General features: G+C 46.2%; 1 protein-coding gene across 1 annotated transcript in view; it reads right to left on the minus strand.

The window, feature by feature from the left end:
* The window catches only part of RCSD1 (RCSD domain containing 1), a 33,176-nt gene extending 12,935 nt beyond the window's left edge, over positions 1-20,241 (minus strand). Inside the window, exon 1 of the mRNA XM_032208293.1 lies at positions 20,116-20,241. Within this exon, the coding sequence (XP_032064184.1) occupies positions 20,116-20,121 (6 nt within the window). The 5' untranslated portion in view covers positions 20,122-20,241. The remainder of the gene's footprint in view (positions 1-20,115) is intronic.
* Between the last annotated feature and the right edge of the window lie 476 nt (positions 20,242-20,717).

The following is a 20,717-nucleotide window of genomic DNA, read 5'->3' on the forward strand; positions in this document are numbered from 1 at the left end:
TTGTGCATCTCCTCTACCTGATGAAAAGAGCAAAGGCCTGTTAGCTGCTGTACAGCAGGGCGTTTAGGCTCATGCAGAACCTAAATACTGGCTGAGTAACAGCAGAGATTCGTATTGCCCTGCTCTCCTCTCCCCCACGCATCCTCTGCTGTGCCTGCTTTTGCAGTCACAACACCTTGCCTGCACGGAGTGCTGTGTATCTGCAGGTACAGGTGCCCTTAGCAGCACTTTGCAATGTCTGAGTGTTTCGTGGCTAAGAAACCAGTGTCTGCTGCATGATTGTTTGTACCAGTCCTGTGCACTTTCCACCCTTGTTTTCATGCAGCTGCAACTAGACATGGTTTTGAGGTCAAGCCCTGACCTCTGCATCCCTCCCCTGCCTTGAAGATCTTCACAGGAGCCATTCCTTGCAGTCCGTCCTCACACCAGGCCGTCATGCCAGCTGTTTTCCTGTTTTCTGTGCTCGCACAAGCTCTGCACAGATCCTTTGTGACTCTTATGGGGTTTTTCATTGCTGCACCATCTACCCAACAGAAAGCAAAACTGTCAAAAATAATGACAAATGCAGGGGCAGACACCACAAGGCAGAAGAGGCTCAGGGCTAGTGCCTTGCTCTCAGAAACAAGATCCAGAAATAGTGACCCTCAGCAGCCAGCTCTCTGCACTGCACCATGAGAAAAGAGTGGTCAGTAAGCTAGCTGCAAAGAAGAGCGGGTCAGTGCCTTTGGGGTGCAGTTTCATAAAATCCTGGTTCTGGCAGTGAGCTTATGTTTCCGACTGTTCTCTCTCCCTTGACCTTTCCTTCCCCCTCCCTTGTGCCAGCGTGAGTTTGTGGGGCTGTGCTGTAAACCAGATCACTGAAATGATCCGGGCTAAAAATACCTCCCTTAACTCTTTACAAGGTTATTTTTAACCCTGGTCATCTCAGTAACCAAATTGGCAGCACGGTCCAACAAGTGCCTGCACTTCCATCATGGGAGGGAGTGGAGAGACAGCAGGAGCAGACTGCAGCCGAGGGCCCAGACCTTCCTGCCGACCACCAGAGCCTGAGGAAGAGCTGTCCCTGTGTGTCCTGCTCACAGGCCTCATATGACAGAAAAATCATTTTTTTTTTGCACACCTCTGAACGATTTGGGAGAAGTTTTGACCAAGCACTCACAAAAGCCCTACAAATACCATGGGGGTGATCCCCAGAAGCCCCATTTCAGTGAGGAGCTCCTGTGTGTGGCCCTGCCCCACTCATGCTTTGCTGACAAAGTGCTGACACAATTTTTGCTTTCTCTCAGTGAATTTTCTTCACACCCTCCCACTCACTTATTATATGTGTACCTGGTTTTAGGAGGCGTGCTTTTGTTAGTTCAGCACTGAGGGTGTATTTTGAATTTCTCTCTAGCCACGGTGCTGTTTTCAGCAGCTCCCCTCCTCGTCCTCCCTCAGCTGTGCTTGCAGGCCTGTGCCCTGAACTAGGCTGCAGATGTAATTCAGACTAAAAATCACCCAGTTAAAAATAAAAAGGAAGGTTTAAAACCAATGAGAATTAAACATATTCAGGACAGTTTCCTGATCTGCTCAACCACGCCGTCCCAGAGAGCAGCGCTGGCACAGCAGAGGGGGCGAGGTGGGCACCAGGAGAACTGATGCCTGTGGTGTGGCACAAGGAGGAGCAGCTCCACACCTACAGTACCTGCTCCGCTGAGGGAAGGCCGGGGGAGGCACCTGGGGGAAGGAAACTACTTCAGTCTGCGCTCCTGCCAAAATAAATGTCACCACGCTCTGCCTGGGGTCCAGTGAGAAACACTAGGAAGCAATGCCTTGGTTTCCTTTGAAATTAAAGGGAATTCAGGAGGGAGCTGGCCTGGCAAAGCAGCATTCCCAAGGCAGGCTCGTGCTTTCTGCCCACAGCTTTCCCAGACACCGCGCGTACCCTTCTCATTTTTCAGTAAGGTAGCTGCAGGACTGAAGGAGCCAGCCGGCCACGGAGCTTGTTTGCATGGGAAAGCTTACACCATGTGCCCTGGGGGAACTAGCTCAGCTTGCCCGGGGAGCAACGCAGCCCTCATCTGATAGAGGGGCCTGTTTTCAGCGTAACTGAACTCCTTCACAACCCGCTGGCCTCGAGAGACCCATTCTCAAACGTCTCAGGTACCTGTTTCTGACACAGAAGGCGACATTTGGGGCATGCTGTGCTGTGCCAGGGCAGGGGGTGTGCCCTCTCATGGGGCTCCCCTGGGGGTGGGAGTGTGTGGGTGCTGCAGCTTCCCCCCCTGGAGAGACTTCCCTGTGCAGGTTGATGGATTGCAGACGTGCTTCTTGCATGCACATCAAGCATCTGAGAAGTGGTGACAGCGCCAGCACCTCCCATGCTGCCCCAGCGGCTTGGGGTGTCCGTATCTACAGGTACGAGCTAATCCCTTCTCCCTGGCCAAACTTTTTATTGGACTTGTGGCAAAAGTTGTATTTCATGGAAGTCATATTTGTCATAAGTCACTGCGTAGTCACAAGTCACACCATCTCAGGTACTGTTCCTGTCCACCTGGAGAGGATGAGAACTTTTGTGCTGGAGAACACAGCACAAATGCACGCATTGTGTGAGACCAGTCCTATATGCTTAAAGACTGCAATAATATTCAATATTGATGCAAAACATTAATATATGTCTGCACAAAGTGAATTCATAAAATCTTTCCTTCAGTTAGGAGGACCCTTGGATTACCTGTTCTAAAGGTAAGTGTCCAAAGAGGCCAACCTACCAAACCATCCTTTTCTACACCTAGGTTCATTTATTGTTCAAGGAAGAGAATACAAAGAAACCTGGAACGGATCCCTGGGTGTGCATCTTAGCCCTACAGCAGAAAATAATGCAGAACAGGCAAGTTTGGGTCCACCTGGGCAAACATGGCACTCTTTTCATTTTTTTCAATGGCAGTAACTAGGTAATTGAATTTTTATTTTCAACCTCTTCTTACAGGCACCAGCTATTTTCTCTCTCATGTAAGTGCAGATCAGATTAGACAGACAGCTTGTAAGGAACTCCCCTTTAAATGAACTAAAGAAAGCTCAGAAATAGTTTTTAATTACAACTCAACCCAAATTACCTATAGAAAAATCTCCCTAACATGTAGTTTGTAGTTTCATTTAAAGCCATCTCCCTGCGTATCCCATTTAGATGAATCCCAGGTTTTACCCTCACGCCAACATAATTTGACCTGATTGTTTATCTAGGTCCATGTGAGCACATCAGTGGCATCGAGATTATACTGAAAGGGGAACATTGTTAGGACTGCAAAAGGGGAAATAAGTTAGAAGGGCAGGTTCAGAACACAAACTCCCCCAAAGGAGCAAACTGAAAGGCAAGAGGGTGGGAAAATAACCAAATCATAGTGTGAGGAAATGAGCAGCAAAAATTGTTAGAGTCCACACACAATCAGAGCCTGTTAATTTCTCTCGTGATTCGTGAAAGTATCACTGAGGCCTGAGCGTAGATTACCCAGGAAGTGGGAGGGCTCACACTCGTGTGGCCCATTTTTTACATCCCTAGAAGGAAATCTCACAGCGACTGTTCCGACTGGAGCTCAGCAGTATACCGGGCCCCTGGCTCAAGAAGCAACACATCCCAAGATGTAAGCCTTGAGTAAACAAGCCTCTTCTTGCTACACTGACCCCTCTACATCCCAGAGAAGCATCTTTCTTCCCGTCTCTCTCTTTACCCTTCTTCACAAATTATTCTCATTGGAGACCTTCCAGCTCTCTGTTTCAGGAGGGATTTATGTGGTTTATTTATTCACTTGGCCTCTTATCTGGCAATGCTGCTGCTCCTTGTCTGGTCATGGTAAATTTTAACTATTGGCAGAAGCCCCAGCTAGAAGTGGCTGCAGCTGTGCTTGCTATGATACCTTGGAGCCAGTCCTGTCCATCACTGTGTTGGCGTGGCCTTGTAGCACCCTGGGATTCGGGTCCAAGGCTCCTACCTGCACTTCCTACTATTCATTACAGAACAGGAACGACAGTAACTGTGCTGTGCTCCACCACAGCAAAAGTTTCTGTGAGCCACATCTCTGCAGGGTTGGCAGACAAGAGCTTTATTGCAGTTACTTTCCAAGTGAGGACAGGACCTAAATACCTTGCAGATCAGTCAGGTATATTCTCTGGGCTGTAAAAGAAATAGTAATTTTCTACTGCTCTCCTTCTGTTGTGTTTTCTTCGATCAGCCTTTATCAGAAGCTAAACACCCCCATTTCACCAATGTCAGGTCTCATCTTAGTTTCTTCCTTTTTTTTAAAATTTTTCAGTGGAGAGCAAGCTTTTTGTTTGAGTTCAAACCACTGCAGCCTATCTATTGAAATCTGCAAATAAGTTAGCCACAAGAATAACTCCCAGGGGTACAACAACCCTCCTCAGAAATGGTATTCAGGTCAACACTTAACCAGCCACAGATGAATTAATGCAGGTTGAGTGCACGTCTGAACTCAACTGCAAGGACGTTACACGGCCATAATGATGGCGAAAAAGAGGAAGGAGCTCTGACTGTAATGCAGAGCAGTATGAGGAATAGGGACTTCAAAGAAGCCTTGCATGTTTGTTTTTAGGGGAAAGGGCAGGAAAATCTTACTTTACATAAAACATGTAATAATATGTAAAATTTTCCTTTGTTTGTGAAGAGTTTACTCTAGGAAAACATTTTTTCTCAAGACTTACAGTGGTCTGGTCTTGATTTTCTCCTCTGAGAGTTCCCTCGTGAACTGCTGCCATCTTGGCACTCAGGGTCAAGCACTGCACAAGGGCAGCGGGAGGATGTTTCAACTCAGGAGTGATGAGCAGCCTTCCTCCAGAAGACAGCAAGCAGCTCCCAAATACAGTGCAGATGTTTCAGAACTACAGGGACTCAGATCTACCAGATTTAAATGGTCACATAAGCAAGGCTAGGGAACTGGGTTGGGGTGGGAGATACCTGTAGACAGAAAATAGTAAAGGGGAAAATGCTTTTGAAAGGAAAAGGCAAGTATAACTTTTCCATTATAATGTAACAAAACGGTTGATGTACTTGCACCTTACTTACTAAAAGTAGACGGGAAACTCCTGCTGGTTATCCTTTTTCAGGGGATTGAGCTCTACCTATGCCTACACATAAAAGGGCCTGGATAAATAGCACAGTGGTTGGACTGTGGTTTTTCTGAAGAAAGCATTGTTGCTTGTTTGGATCAGAAGCTTGCTCAGGGTCCTTCTCTGGTACTTTCCTCTCAGTATTGGAATTGCCTTAAGATTTTGAACATCAAAATAAATGGTTATCTTGAATAAAAATAATAATAATAAAAAACACCACTCTAATTGCACTGGGCAGCAGACACCACTAAGTAGGTGGCTGGAGTTAGGTGGTGTGGTGTGCCTGACATGTAAGTGAGGAGCTGTGTCCTTTGCAACAGAATTGTAGGAAACATCTGTAGCCACCAGGAAATCAGAAGTGGCAAATAGAATGTCTGCTTTGCATTTCAGAGAGTGCATGAAATGAAAACAAAATGAAAATAAAATGAGATAAGGGTCATTTTAACCTACCCTCTGAGAAGTCCCTCCCTTTGCTATTGATGCATTCCTCCTAGCAGAGTGGGTGCAATGCTAACGTTATGTAGTGCTGGTTTTCATGGTTGATGGAAGGTCAGTAACAATGCCAGCTTTTGCTACCTTTCTCAAAAAGCGCCTCTTCTCATCAGTGTAAGCACATGAAGTCTCAGTTTAACTTGATTAGGTGGGACTTCTGGGCTCTCCTCACAGCCTCAGGGAGCCAAAGTGAAGAAAGCAGCCTCCCGTTTGCCTACGTGGACTTCATTAGTGCCATGTCCTAATATCAACAGTCTGGTCTGGAAAGGCCCTTATATAGGAAGAGCATGCCAGCCACCTTGTACTAGTCTTTGGCTTGTGTTGGAAATTTCTGAGGCTGGATTTATGACAAGTTGTTCTTTTCTTTGTGCCACATTATGTAATTCTCAGGAGTGCCTGGCCTGGCCTCTGCTTTCTAAACAGTGCCAGGTGATATTAGCAAAACCAGCAAGTACCCCTGCGAAAGATACAGGTTAGACCTTGAGTCTCTCTGTTAGTAATGACAGTATTTAGAAATTGCGTAGTGCCTACACGTTCCCAACACAGTACAAGTCATTCTGCTACCACAGCCTCATGTCAAACCTTCATGGGTAGGAGCCTCTGCTGAGAGGGCAACATGCTGATTGGTGCTTTTGTATCTGTACCTAAGAACTGCTGCATACAGCACAGAGACCGTCCTGAGGGAGGTCAGGGTTTTATCTGCCAGGAGAGCACTCGGACCAGTAGGACGTAGGTGCGTGCTTCCTGCCTGCTGCCCCAGAGAACCACGGATTCTTTGCTGCATGTTGGCACAGCTTGAACAGGCAGTGTGGCGAGTGCTTGCCCTAGTCCTGCCCTAAGCACTGGGTTAAAAATCATTTCTTGCTAGACAGACCAAAGAGTCCCTAGCCTGCACCTCTTGAGAACAGAACTGAGCCCAGGCTGTCCACTTCCTGAGCAAGTATCTTATCAGGTCTGTCAGAGGCTGCCAAGAAGGGTTGATCAAGTGCCATCACTACCAAAAGAGGCAGTGATCTGCAGCACCTGGTCTCTGCCAGGCTGTGCAGGGGCCAGCAAGTACGTCAGCCTGTCCCCTGTAGAGCCTGGAGCAGCTCTTGGCTCTGCTCTGTATAAGATGAGACATCTGGCTGGCCAGCCAAGACGCGCTGCTCAGGGAAGGAGGTGGCAGACCTTTTGAAAAGTAAATTTATTATTTTCTATGTATGTGGAGTGTTTTGGGACTCCCTGACTGAGGCAACTGCAGAAACCTCCTGCAGTGTGTGAGTGTCACCCTTTCCTTTCCTGTGAGATGCGCATTTTGTGAGATGCCTGATCCTGTTTGTGTGCATCGTGCTGAGAGTGTTCTCCTGAGGAAAGGAGTGGACAGTAAAGATGAGGATGTGGAGCAGGGGAGATGTAAGAGGGAAATGCCTAATTTCTAATGCCACCCATGACCAGGTCAGAGGGGCAGCTCCAGGCTTGTACAGGAACAGAACTGCAGGCACTGGCTGATTTCTGTGTCAAGCAGGCAAATGCCTTGTGAAGCAAAGGAGCCAGCAGAGTCAGGCAATGATTGCAAGTTTTTTTTCCAGGCCAAAGACAGGGATTACAGTGTTTCAGTTCTGCACAAACTGTATTGTTGATCCTGCATAGAACAACTTGCCCTCAGCTGCTCAAAACCCAGGACAGAATTTTTCTCCAGGGCTGCAGGAATTCCACCCTGACACTTGGTCCTCTGTGGCACGCTGGTTCTCCACAACACACGCATCTGGGGGTGACTGCACAGCGCGAAGCAGAGCAGTCTAAGGTTTCCTATAGCAAGGGATCAGAGCCCCACAGTCACACAGTGTTGCACAACTTCTCGTGATGGTATCAAACTGAATGCACTCATCTGATGCTGTGCTCACGCCAAGGGAATCATTAGCTCAGACACAGCGTGAACATGCCCCCAGATCAGGTATTTGCATTTCACCTCTGTATCCGTGGGATGTTGCCATACAGATTTTGTGTGGTAAAGCGTACTTTGGGCACACATGAATTGAGATGCCTTGTTGACATAAAACTCCTCCTAAGGAAGTCCTGAGAAAGGCCAGCACCTACAAAGGGCTGATTCCCTCCCAGAAAACCATCTTTTTAATGGAATTTAAGCCTGGTTTATAACTGAACTGTTTAAAAAAAAAAAAAAAAGTAATATGTAGCAAGATGATAAGGGTATCTTAAGGACGTTCTGCTAGACAACAGATTTCATGTCCTGGTCACGTGCATCCCTTGTTTTTATTGGTCTGTTTGTTGAGCTTACCCTTCCTGTCTGTAGCAGCACAGCTGTACTATAACAATTGTCTGCATGCACAGTCAACAAGTGGAGTCAGACTATGGTTTCCCTAGACCTTTAAGTCAACAATGTAAGAGGAAGGAGAAGCTCAAAGAAGATGTTGAAAGTAGTAAAAATGAAACAGTTGAAATGAGATTCAGAAGAGAGAACATGCGAGAATAAGGGGTCAGAAGATACTGAAAGGGCAAGATGACTCCTAATGCAGTGGGCACACAGAAGACCCAGATGAGAGGTAGGAAGGTATAATAACAGGTATTATTATACTGTTAAGTATTATTATTATACTGTTAAGTATCAGTGAGTGACTGCAGAGGGGAGAAGCACTGCCACGTACAGTAAGAAGAGACTGTAATCATCAAGATCACTAGATTTTTAAAGACCACATTTGCTTGTGGACAATGAAGAGGAAAGGGTAGAAGGACTAGGTGGAGAGGCAAAGATCTACACTGCCAACAAGGCCAGATGCCTACTGACAAGGTGACTGAGAAAGCAAGGCAAGCAGACAAGCCTCATTAAGGTATCGAATTCATTCAAGGAGAAATGGGCTCAGCCTTTCCTGTAAAAGGTCCATGCTTTTATAATTGCCTCATTACCAGCCCAACACAGCCGCTTGCATGCAGGCCAAGCAGCCAACATGGAAATAATTTCAGGCAGCAGGAAAAGGATTGTGGATAAAGTTGATATCTGGCTAAATCCAGTCATACCAAGCCACGCGAGTGGAGAAACAATGAAAGGCACAGCAGCTCCATCCATACACGCAGTACCACAGCCTTTCTCTGGAGCAGCCCCATGCAAGAGGGGCTTTCCTGTAATCTGAAACAGCACCGTCTTCAAAAACTCATCAGTATAGGTTTTAAGCCCAGATATACCACACAGGTTTCTCCTTTCTTTCATGTTCTTTCTTCTTGTTCTTTGGAGTGCACTAGTGTCCCTATTCCAGACTTACTCGGTTGTGGTGAGGGCGACACATGTCCCTTTAAAAGAGGCTGAGATACGCCAGGTGTAACAGCTTAAAAAAAAAAAAAAAAAAAAAGGAATACATCGAGATTCACAAGCTAGTAGTTTAGGATAATGTTACATTATAAATGGTAATGTATTTCAAACCATCTAACTGCTACCCAGTGGTGCCCTGCACGCTGCAAATTGGAGCTGAGCCATCAGTAACCTTCAGCACTGACATATAAAGATGCAACTAATTTAAAGATGTCTTCAATTACTAAGTTTGACTATATTAGAAGACCAGATGAAAGTGTCCTCTTTTTATGAAGGCCTGGGAACTCAATGCCCTGCCATTTCCTTTGACTTAGTGTCTGTTTAAAAATACTGGCTGTATTTATCTGGAACAAACAGTTTCAAGAAATTGCTGGTCATTATAAATGAGCTTTTGGCCTTAAAAGAACAGTTTCGATGTTGCAGAGCTCTTGCTCCAAGTGAACACCAGCGACACATCTGCAGTCCTTTTCCATCAAGTTTACAATAGTGTTAAGTGTTTGAGGGGGAAATATTTTGTGTCTCTAAAACGAGTGCTGTCAGGGAGCCAGAGTCTTGCAGCAGATAACACTGAGCATTGCTGTTACTCGAGAATACCAAAACGTGGATGGAGATGCTGAAAATGAGGTCCCTTACTGCCTCGGAGTCACAAGGAAGGCAACTAATTGGCATTACTTTGGCAGCAAGATTGCTGTATCATCAGAGAGCCAGTGTACCACTTTCCTAAATCACTGAAGATCCCTGCTCTCTTTCAAACAGCACCACTTTTAATTTCCAGACCTAATCTTCTCCAAATGAACACCCACACAGCTTTCAACTTAGTTCAGGAGGAACTCTGGCTTTTCTTGTGTGTCAAGCAGGATATATAGCCCTGTCATCAACACCTTCTCTCAATCTGATGGGAGCCCTCTAGCAACAAATGCTGTCTGAAAACTTGGTTGATACAACCAGACATGAGCTACTGCAGATAACTAAAATGCAGATGAAAGGCATGTGGAGGGAAGGAAAGGGGATATTTCTCAGAAATTATCCTTTGTAGGTAAGTCGTTGAGGTCGTGTTGTTTAGAAATCCAGAGACACTCCAGATCTGGAGCAGCTCCTTCAGAGCCAAGGGCTGATCTCTCCTGCTGGTACAGTGATGCTGATGTCCTAATCTACAGCTGAAAACAGCTGTGACCAAGGCTGCAGCCCGGCTGGATTGAAGCACATGGCTTCCCATGTGTCCTTAGCAGCTTGTACAACCAATATCTAGGATCTGTCCTTGAAAGTCATGCTACTAGCAAATGCCTTCATGGGTGAGATGGTGGTTCTGAAGAAGAGCAGTAGCCACTCTAAGACATTACCCGCTTACCTAGCATACTTTTGCATCAGCTCCTTGTACAGAGCTCTATTCCTGACCTGGGATTTTGCCAGGATCCTTCTTGGCTTCCAGATGTTTCCCTCTCAGACTTCTGATTGCTGTTGCTACTGGTCTGGGAACTGCACACAGCCTGTCAGTTGCCCCAGATTATCTGGTGGTGCCTCTCTGTGTGTATTTCCAGGCCCGGTCTTGGGAGCTCTTGCTGCTCTAGTAGGATGAGCGGGGAACTAACGCAGGAACAACCGGCAAAACCTCCCAGAGAGTGGGCAAGTGAGGCAGTCTGTGAGGCAAGTGCATCCAGTCTCACACGAGCCCAATCTCTGCTCAGCTGAGGCTCAGGGGAGACAGCTGGGAAGGCAGCGGATGCGTGCACACTATTTGAGAGTGGGGAATACAACACATGAACCATGGTTATCTGATACAGGCCTCTGAGACAAACAGCTTTCTGCTAATTAAAATGTGCCTTGCAGAAAATTATGATTTTAAACCACTCGAATCACAGTGTGGCTTTGAGTGACTTTCACAGCACTGCAGCTGCAGACCCAGTGCAAGGCTACACTCTGCTCTCACCTACACAAATTGACACACTTGGGTAGCTGCTCTGAAGGAAACGAGCTGACCTAATGGAACAGCCTATGCAGGAAACAGCTCGGCTCTGTGCATCACCTTTCAACTGCTGTTCGGTTTGGCTTCTCCCTTGCTTGCCTCACGTGGGGTGAGGAAAAAGCCCTGCTTGTAGCGGAGGTCTGAAATAAGATGAACTTTTGACTGGAGGAGGTTCAGACACAAGGTGCTTCATGTAGGGTGGGGAAGGACAGCTCCTGGACTGACAGAGCAGTTAAAGAAGATGACCTTTAAGCAGGTGCATATGCAAACTGCATTAATTGCCTAATCTGAAACTATTCAGAAGGCCGAATTAGAAATCACAGTCACTGAACTGTCAAAAAACAGACACAGAGAATGTGAGAAGCAGGAACAGTTCAAAATGCTTTGGTTAAATGCTCTTTGCAAGTTGATTGTGATACCTCCCAATTTAAACTTGATGCTAGATAAAGTCTGGTTGCAGCACCACAGAGATTCAACTCTTCTCAATTTATCATGCAGGGAACGGAAAATCAAAAGGGTAAATGAGCCTATGCAGAGCTCCCAACTGCTGCAGCTTCCAGGACTCATCAGTTAGGCCTGTGCTATCTTTGTAACACATTGCTATTAAATTAGGTCTACTCTGGATACAAGCAGGGCAGAGAAGGAGATTCGTATTTATCTAGGCCAGGAATTTAGTCTAAAAAGATATGCAGATACGGAAGGGAGGAAAGCGATAGTAAGCATGCAGCTAGCGGCCAACTTGAGGTGTGAATGCTAAGCTACATCCACAGAGATGTCTTTTTAGTGTGACCCTGGAGGGCTCAGCAGCCCCTGCTGCATTTAGGAGCTGGGTCTGTGTGACAGCTTTCTCAGCAGCTGCCTTCCCTTTGGCTCTGCCTGGAGCTTCTAGGTTGTGAGCCCTCTGAAAAGCCGGGCCTAGGCTGGGCCGATGAATCCAGGCAGCTGCAACTTACAGTTATGTTTGCAAATGTCCTTCTGAATTTTCAAGCCAAGTCTGGATCAGCTGTAATGAGGCATTAGGAAATTAGTGATTCCCATAGGTAAATGGCTCTAACATACACCCTAAGGAGAATGCACACAAGCAACTCCTGAGCTACAGCTTAGCCTTTGACATGGATTTTTTCTGTGATCTGTGAGATTATTATCTCTGTTTCTGAGTTAACCTGCTTATAAAATTATCCCAACAACCCCATTAAAGAGAAAACCAATGCCTATAGGAACTTTGTAATACCCTACCTATTCCAATGCTCTATTTCTTTTTCTCAATGTCTGACTGAAACTCTTGCACGTTCTTTCTGTGACAAGAAGAGGGACCAAGCTCCTTCAACCTCAGACACAGTTTCTGCAGGTGGGGCACCGGAACCAGGTGTACAGGAAGTGTAGGCTCACTGCCTGCATGCCACTCAGTGAGTTCAATCAGCACTAGGAAGCTCTGGCCAATGTGTTTCTGGGTTTGCCAACCTTAAAATGAAAGATTCTGTAATGAAAAATGATATTCAATTTACAAGAGAATGATCCAGAAATACTTAAGTTGCAGAGCAGACGCAGAAGTAATACATGTAACAGCTGCATTACTTTACAGGTTTCTTTCCCACAGGCTACAAAAAGAAAAGGCTTCCAGCTTTGGCCTTTGAGAATCTACAGCCTACACTGATGCTTGCTACAGGGGTTCGAAGAGCTGCTGTGGATGATGGAGACCTCAGTTTGCTGGGTCAGGGTGTGAAGCTGCTGCAGTAATGGGCCCTGTAAGACGGGTCCTGGAGCTCCGTGCTTCTGGGCAATGCCCTGCAGGGTCTGGCGTGGAGAGCGTTGCCAGTGGGTCACTCACTGCAGGTGCCCAAGGGCAGAAGTGGAGCAGTGTAAGTCTGAGACGCCAGTGCCAAGGGCCGGAGACTGGGGTGGGAAGTCGGAGTCAAAGACGGTGCAGGAGGAGAGAGGCCAAGAAGAAACCCTGCGGTGACTGTGCACAAAGACTTCTTGAGTTATACAGAGTAGGGCTTGTTATTACATGAGATCAGAGGCACTGATATTAGAGGAGAAGATGTTGATCTGGGAGATGAAAGAGCTATACAGAGCCTGCCTCAATATTACATAAGATTAGTAGTCCTGGCACTAGTGAAAAAGACAGCTGTGCTGAGAAGGGAGATGAAAGTGACAGTGCTAAAACTGTTTCCTCTCTGTAAGGGTGATTGCCTGACCTGTTACATGTATGTGCCCTGTTACCTCATACTCCCACATATTCAGCAATCCATCCCTTTTCTTCCACTCTGCTCTGTTCACAGACACCTGCTGTCTCCAGGATCGGTGTGCATGTGTGTACTTGTTTGCACTGACAGCGCCTGTGCCTCCAACAAAATGAGGATCTTGCACCTGGCAATGAAAACGCTGTGTTTTCATGGAGGGACAGTGTTCAGAACTCCATGCTTTTTGTAAAGACTAACAAGGAAACCAAATTAAACTGCACACATCTCACAAGTTAAACACACTCTAGCTGCAGGGCCCAAGAGCTGAAATTCCTAGGAAACCTGGCACACAAGCTCAAGTGTGTGTATATGAAAAAAGAGGGGAGGAATGAAGAGGACCTTTTTCATCTGAACTTACATCAGTGGAAGACAGCACTCAGCAGAAAGGTATTTGAAGAGGATTGACTTGAATAATCCATGATTGCTGTTGCAGCACACAATTTTAGAGGATAAAGAAATCCATCCTTAAAACAGGAAGCAAGAATGTAAAGTAGCATGGGTTTTGAATTATACATAGGCAATAATAGAACACTTCCCAGAGTCTTGCAGGTATTATGTCAGTTTATTTTGACTTAAGTTTCCCATGGGTAGAAGTGTGTAGGGCTTGAACAATGTGATGGAGCAGGAAGGAATCATAAATACTTTCTGGTCCTGATACTGAAGAGCCACTAACTCCTGCTAGCAGTTCCACGCATGGAAGGACTGCAAGAACAGCATTGTCCTCCCCCTCTGGTGGCTCCAACGATACTGCTTGGATTCAGCAGAAGGTAGCTCCTGACACTGTCTTTTGAATGTTCTCTCATGAGTTAAATCACTCATGGAAAAGAGGTTTCCTGTGCATTTCAATAATTATTCCAAACCCTACTAGATCTCACTGCTAGAAATCCTTCCTGCTGTTTGGTGAGATATACATCCTCCTTTTAATTTGATCCCATTATTCCCAGGCACTAAATGATTCCGTTTCCTCTGTATTAAAAAGTTTAGACTGCTGTCCTCTGTCCAACTGCACAGCCACCTTGACTTAATTCCATTTTTCCGAGTCAGCTTTCCCTCTCCTTCGCATTTTTGTGTAAAGACACAAAGCTCTGAACAAACAATCTGTCTGCATGCTCTAGATACTGAGGCTTTCCAAACTGTGCACATTATTCATTGTCCTTGAAAAGCTGTGATCTATGTAAGCAATATATTTCTTGCCTTAAGAAGCAGTATGTAGCATGGTTCAGTGATAAAGCATCAGGTAAAGGTTTTCTATTTTGGGAAGTACTTCAAGGCGCTCAGAAAAGTACCACTGCGTGCCACAGCTACCAACCTGCACAACAGCACAGTTTGAGCTGTGGTTCTATCACGCTAGGAGCATGCATTTCAGAAGCCTGAGATGAACAGTGGTTTTGTTGAAGCTGGCAGTGGTAAATCAATATCCCTTCCAGACTGGCCACTACTCATCCACACTGACTATAACAGCGTGTATCACCTTACAACGGCTGAACAGGTTTCCTTGCACATGGACACTAGGATACAGAAAAGAGCTTACCACCTCGTTGCCTGTTGTATGGGATTCAGGCTCTTTGAAAACATGATGCTGACGAAGAAGGGAACAATGTCATGCATCTGTATCAGCTGTCAGTTTAGCAAGTGAGGCCTGTGTCTTTATCTGAAGAAGACTTTAAGAAGTACCTTTTAGCAAGCAACGTGTTCATATCTGACAGGAATGTGGTCTAATCTCTTCTCTCTTTCTCAGAGGTGAAAGCTTCATTTGGCACTAGTGGGGCAGATAAGCCTCATCTCTGTCAGTACATTACCGGAACCCATGTACTGAGGGTGAGATATCACAAAGATATGCCTCATACTGGATGTGGATGTAATAGCATTGCTGGCAGAAGACCATAGCTGGATACATTGTGGCTTGGATGAAATGAGACACCTACCTGAGGCACCCTAAAAACAAAGTGCCCATGCCTCTGACAAGACCTGGGTGTGAAGCAACCATGCAGTAAGTATGTAAAGTAACTTCTCCTTACACAACAGATCCCATCTCTAGACCAAACTCATCCTAATGCATGCTGTGTTGCAAGCTGCTGAAGACATGTAATTGTAAGACACCAAAACAGGCTGTGTCTCTGCAGTAAGAAGTATCAGAGCACCTACAAGCAGCAAGAAGGCATCACCTGCAAAATAGCCCAGTCCTCCCAACAGGTTCTTTTGCTGCTGGGTACAGCTGTTGTCTCAGATCCCAAACTGAGGCTGCAGAGTTGGTATTTCAGGAAAAGGAGCATCCACCCCTCTAGAACTGTTAACCACCCACATGGAAACAGAGAGGAAAATCATCCCTCGTTTGTATGGGCTTGGTCAGTCCCATGAGGGAAACCAGCAGAGCTTCCTAGCAGCATCTATGGCAGCTATCTGTAAAGCGATGCTGATGTTTTCCCCTGTTCTTCAGATAAGCAGATCCTGGGAATGCGGTAGAGAAGGTATGCATAATATGCTGCTCGGCAGTAAAGTGTCCTGCCAGTTAGACTGTAGAGTACAGGAAGGAAGTCTTTTCCAAAGAGCTATTGGCATGACCTGGGATACTCAGACACCCAAAAGTCAAAACAAGGAGCAAAGGAGAGGAAGGGTTATAAAGAATCATCCCTTCTTTACTGGCACAGGAAAAGCTTTAATTCTTAATTCCTTAAAAGCACACCATTTACAGGGTCTCCTCTAGGTACAAGTAAGGGTCACAGCACAGCCCATAGGGTTTGGTTTTGTTCCCCTCTGTCCCTCAACAGGGAGCCTCATCCAGTCTCTGGACTGGGGAAGTCCAGCTCTGCTGCAGATGTGCTGTTTACTGTCAGGCAGGTCCTAAACTTGTCCAGTCCTGAGGAGTAAAATGGGGTCACACGGTACCTCTCCTACTACATGTCAATACCTTCTCCTTTAGTTAGACAGACATCCTGTGTCACTTTGATGAGTTTGGGAGAAAACATTGAAAAGCACTGCATTTGAGGTGAAAATGTTGTTCAGCAAAATGAAAAATAAATGAGAAAAAAGAAAAGTGAAAGGGGAAGGTTTTAACTTTTGGAATGAGAACGAAGCTTGAAAGCTTGAAATCTAGAAGAACTTCCTGAGAAAGGTAAATTGTTTCCTGGCAGAGCCAACCATGGCATGCTGCCTGTACTTCTCTTGGATCCACAGCTGCAAGGGTGAGCAGAGAACTCGCTCAACCCAGCTCACCTCCACATGGCTTACTGTCCTGCTGCTCTGAGGGCCATAATGCACACAAATTTCAGCCCTATCAGCCACACAGTAAATATCCTTTCCTTCTTCCCCTTCTCTTCAATCCTCTCAAGTGATACACCCTTCACACAGTTTTCCTAGGGTCAGGGTAAGCAGCTCTGCAGAAAGACAGTTGCCCTGTAGTTTGGGAGACAGTGTTATTCCCCGTAGCTTCTGGAAGGACACAGCAATTAGGGATGCTAGACCTGGAAATGTGCTCTGTTGTAATGTCTGGTTGACCACAGCAAAAAAGAAGAAACGGCTTCTGACCCTACCTGTAGGAGAGAGATGAGGGAGGGGATGTGTCTGAAACGCAAGAGGTTTCTCCAGGTGGAGATGTGGAACAGAGGAGTCAGAGGAATTTTCTCTGAGCTGCTCTGCTGCTAGATAGAGTGGGGCAGGACCCTGGGCCTCTTTGTGGGATCACCCGACAAAGGACCGGGCTACTGAAAAGAGCAGTGGACACAGTGCTCCCCAAACGGCCCAGAGGAGGACATGTGGTGTGGGGAGAGCACAGGACTGGAGGCTGGAGCTATGTCCAGAAGGGTGCACAGAAGGAAAGTGGAAAAGTGAGCAGAGAACTGCTCTCAGACCTGGAAAAGCTTCTCCTCTGCTGAGCCGGTGTAGCAGCAGGCAAAACGAAGATCCAGCAGGAGCTAACTGCAGAAAAGAGATGGGAATGGAGACATCAAAGAAAGACATGAAATCTCTTGGTAGGCACAAAGGAGAGAGGAATCTTCCTGAACTAAAGCTGCTTGCTGCACCTTCACAGCTGGGGGGACCCACTGCACCACAGGGAGCCATCAAACTGAAACTGTCTTGGATTGCTTCCCCTTGTTTTGTGAGTAAAGTTCAAATGTCTCCATGCTCCCAAGCTCCTACAGAGAGGCTGGAAAGAGGAATGCCATGACTGCTGTTGACTATGGGCTGCAGAAAGCCACAAGAACTTTCAGTGAATGCCTTCACCCACAATATTTTCAGCAAGGTTTAGTGCAGCTATGAGAGTGAGACAGCTTGGGCCAACTCTGAAGGTGTAAACTAATGATTCCCAATCCTTTTTGTACTGTGAGTGCAAAGATTTAGTGGCTGCTTATTTCACAAGTAGCTCAGCTTTCACTGATTTCACAGCTTTTAAATACAAACTCCTGAAGTTAGCAGTCTGTGGTAGAAGCTTCATGATTTTAAGTTCTTTTGATTGGTCATAACAGTGGAATGAAAACCGATTCTCAGACCTATCTTGCGTCAATGAGCTGGGTCTTTCACAAAAACAAACAAATAAAAAAACCCAACATCAGCAGAGTCACAAAATTATATGAACTGGCAAGAATGGGGTTTGGCTGCTATTTTCTTTCTCTTGGGGACATGAAATGGCTACAGGTACTGGTTTCAACGTAGTACATTCCTAGTAGCAGAATGTCTAAGACTGTAGGAACTCTCCCCTAAAGAGCCCCAAAAATACACTAACCTCTCTAAGAAAGCGAGCCCAACTATCTCGCTTCTGTAGGTTTTTCAAAAACAGGGTCTTCCTGCCAGAGACGTGATGGAAATCAGCTGGCTAGGTCGGCCCTCTGCCCTTCTTTTTTCCTAATGCTCGTAATCCCCATGTGTCCCACTAGAGCAAAGAGCTTGCCAGTTATGCCAGCAGCAAAGCACAGAAGAGCTCTGCATGCTACCGACGAAACAAATGGGGAAATGACGGAACTTCTCGTTCCTGTCGCACAGGAGCATTAAATGTATTTTTAAAGCAAAAGACGGTAACGAGCCTCTCTGTCTTGCTCACACTGTCTATGAAAAGCTCTCAGGAGGAACAGAGAAGAGAATTAGCAGGTGGAAACTCAAGTTTTTGCTCTTTGATCTATTTTGGTCTAATATCTTCTTAATTTTGGGACATTAACCATCTTTTTGGAGGGTTGGGGCAAGGGGAGAAGACCAAGTGTGCCACTTTTAAGATGTTCTGGGAGTTGAGATGTTTTTAAAAATAAGAACAGATGGCGAAATCTACAGCTGATCAGAAAATAAGGTAACACAGGGAATGAGTGGGAAATAGAGGAAAAGGGGCAGAATCAAAAGGACGAGTCATAGGCTAGATACTTCAGAGAAGCTTCCTGACAGACCTGCCGTGTGTGTGACACGTGGCTCCCAAAAGGAAACGAAGGCCTGTGCCTTACTACTCTAAAACACCCCTGCAGCAGACAACAGAAAGTACTTGAGGGGTGCAGTCCCATGTGTGTGCAAAGCAGAGGAGATGGGGCAGAGTGTCCTCAGCACGACAGAATTTTTGTTTTAGTCCTCGTTTATTCTTTGTTCCATATGCGGCTTCCTGTGCACAGCAGTTACAACAATTTAAGAGCTCAACTCCCCCTCTGAGACATCACAGGACACTACATAGTGAGAAAGAACAAAACAAGCATTAACGGTTCCTGATGCAGGCTCTGTCCAGTCTAAAAACCCTTACAAAGCTACCTAATTGTCATGCTGCATATCGGCTATGCTGCATTGGTTGAAGCAGTGCTTGGTCCTTCTCCACACCAACGTTTTTTAGTCTGTTGAGGACTTTTCTTGTAATGAACACGCCTGATCTTTAACCCTTGCCTGTAGGGCAGGCTAGCACAGATAACAAGGACAGTGATGTTAACACCTGTGTGTTATCAGAACTGCCCCGCTGCGCTATGTGATGGAAATCTTCAAAGAAAAATTATAGTGGTGCCTCAAGCACACTGCTCCCTGGCTTTGTGGCATGTCCCTGGCTGTTGGTGCCACATCAACACAAAAAGGCTTCTCTGTGAAGATAATACAAAGTGTTTAGTAAGATCTGTGTTTGGCTGAAAGAAATACCCAAAGTCCTCTTTCGTTATTTGAGGTTTTGCCAATGTTGCAATCACCTTTCTACCTCCTGTGCCTCTCCTAAAAAAAAAAAAAAAAAAAAAAAAAAAAAAAAAAAAAGGATCTTTTTCCTCTGAAATCTAAAAAGACATTTGAAAAGCTAGTGAATCCAATCCACTTTCAGTCTCATTTCGTACGAATGGGAAAGGAGGCAAGGAGAGGCGAACTGCCTTGCCTACGAAGCTGCTGCACAGGAGAAGGCTTGGACTTAAACGCCAGGGCATCTTCACTTGTGCTTCCACACCCCTGTCCATCAGCAGTGCCCATCAGGAGACAAGAGCTCCCACTCCCTCAAGGCACAAGGCACACAGCATGAAGAGAGGCACAGGAACCATTCCGTGGGTGTGTCAGCCCCTTCACCCCGCTGAAGCAAAGGCTCTCAGGTTCTCTTTCCTGGACCAAAATGCTGCTGATAATGAAAGTGAGACCGCACCTTCCACGTGGAACAGGGGCGGCAAGAGGGTCTAAATCACAGCTGCTGCTGTGTGGGTCGGGTAGGAACCAACCCCAAGGTGCCCACTAATCCATACGGTTTGATCACTTCTTATGCACCCAATTTCACTGATTTTTTAACTGATTAAAAAACTATCCCATTTAAAATGTTACTTTTGTTCCCACCTCAGAGACTAAAAAAGTAAATGGCAACCCTTCATTCCCCTTCACAGATGTAATTTCTCCCCACACTGACCCCCTCCTCCAAATCTGAACTGAACCCCACAAAATATTCTGAGGTGGAGCGGCGGCGAGAGGCATTTATCTGAACCTCAGCGGAAAGGTATTTTGAGCTGCCTTCAGTGAGAAATTGCTTTGCAAGGTGCAGCTAGTGCAGATCTGAGAGTGAGCCACAAGCAAGTGGAAATAAAAGTTTTCTTTACCTCCATGTCCTGCCAGAGAGGTGTCCTCGGGGCAATCTGTCTTCCCCACCCCTTTCCCTCTTATCTGCGGGAAAACTTCAGCCAAGCCAGAGCAAAATCGCGCTGCCGTGGAGGGTAGGTAATATCCACGCTCCCGCTCAGCTTGAAAACTGACAGAGCCCAGTGAGCTGCCCTGCGCTACGAACAAGGAAGAAGGGCGGGTGGGTGAGAGGAAGGGAGGGAGGGGAGAGGAGGGGGAGGCAAGGCAATCAGGGTTTAAATTTAGACACAAATCTAAACAGATACTGTCCTTCCCGGAGTGCTGGGCTCATGAGACAACAAGCAGCAAACTTTGCTGCTGTGCCCAAACTTGGGGACACCGTATGTGTATTTTCTCCCTCCCTTTCTATCTACCCTTTGTATTTCTAGCACCTCATCTTTCTCTTTTTTTTTTTTTTTTCTTTTTTTTCTCCCCTGCCCCATTTTGCCTCTGTTTTTTTATACTTGCTTCTTTTGCTTGCATCTGCCCCCCCCCCCCACGCCTCTGGGTCTTCCCCCTGTCCACTCTTCTCTCTCCAAGCCTGCAGGGTCTCCTCCTCATTGTTTAAGATCTTTTTTTCCTT

Source organism: Aythya fuligula, chromosome 1, assembly GCF_009819795.1.
Source record: "Aythya fuligula isolate bAytFul2 chromosome 1, bAytFul2.pri, whole genome shotgun sequence".
Taxonomy (NCBI): Eukaryota; Metazoa; Chordata; class Aves; order Anseriformes; family Anatidae; genus Aythya; species Aythya fuligula.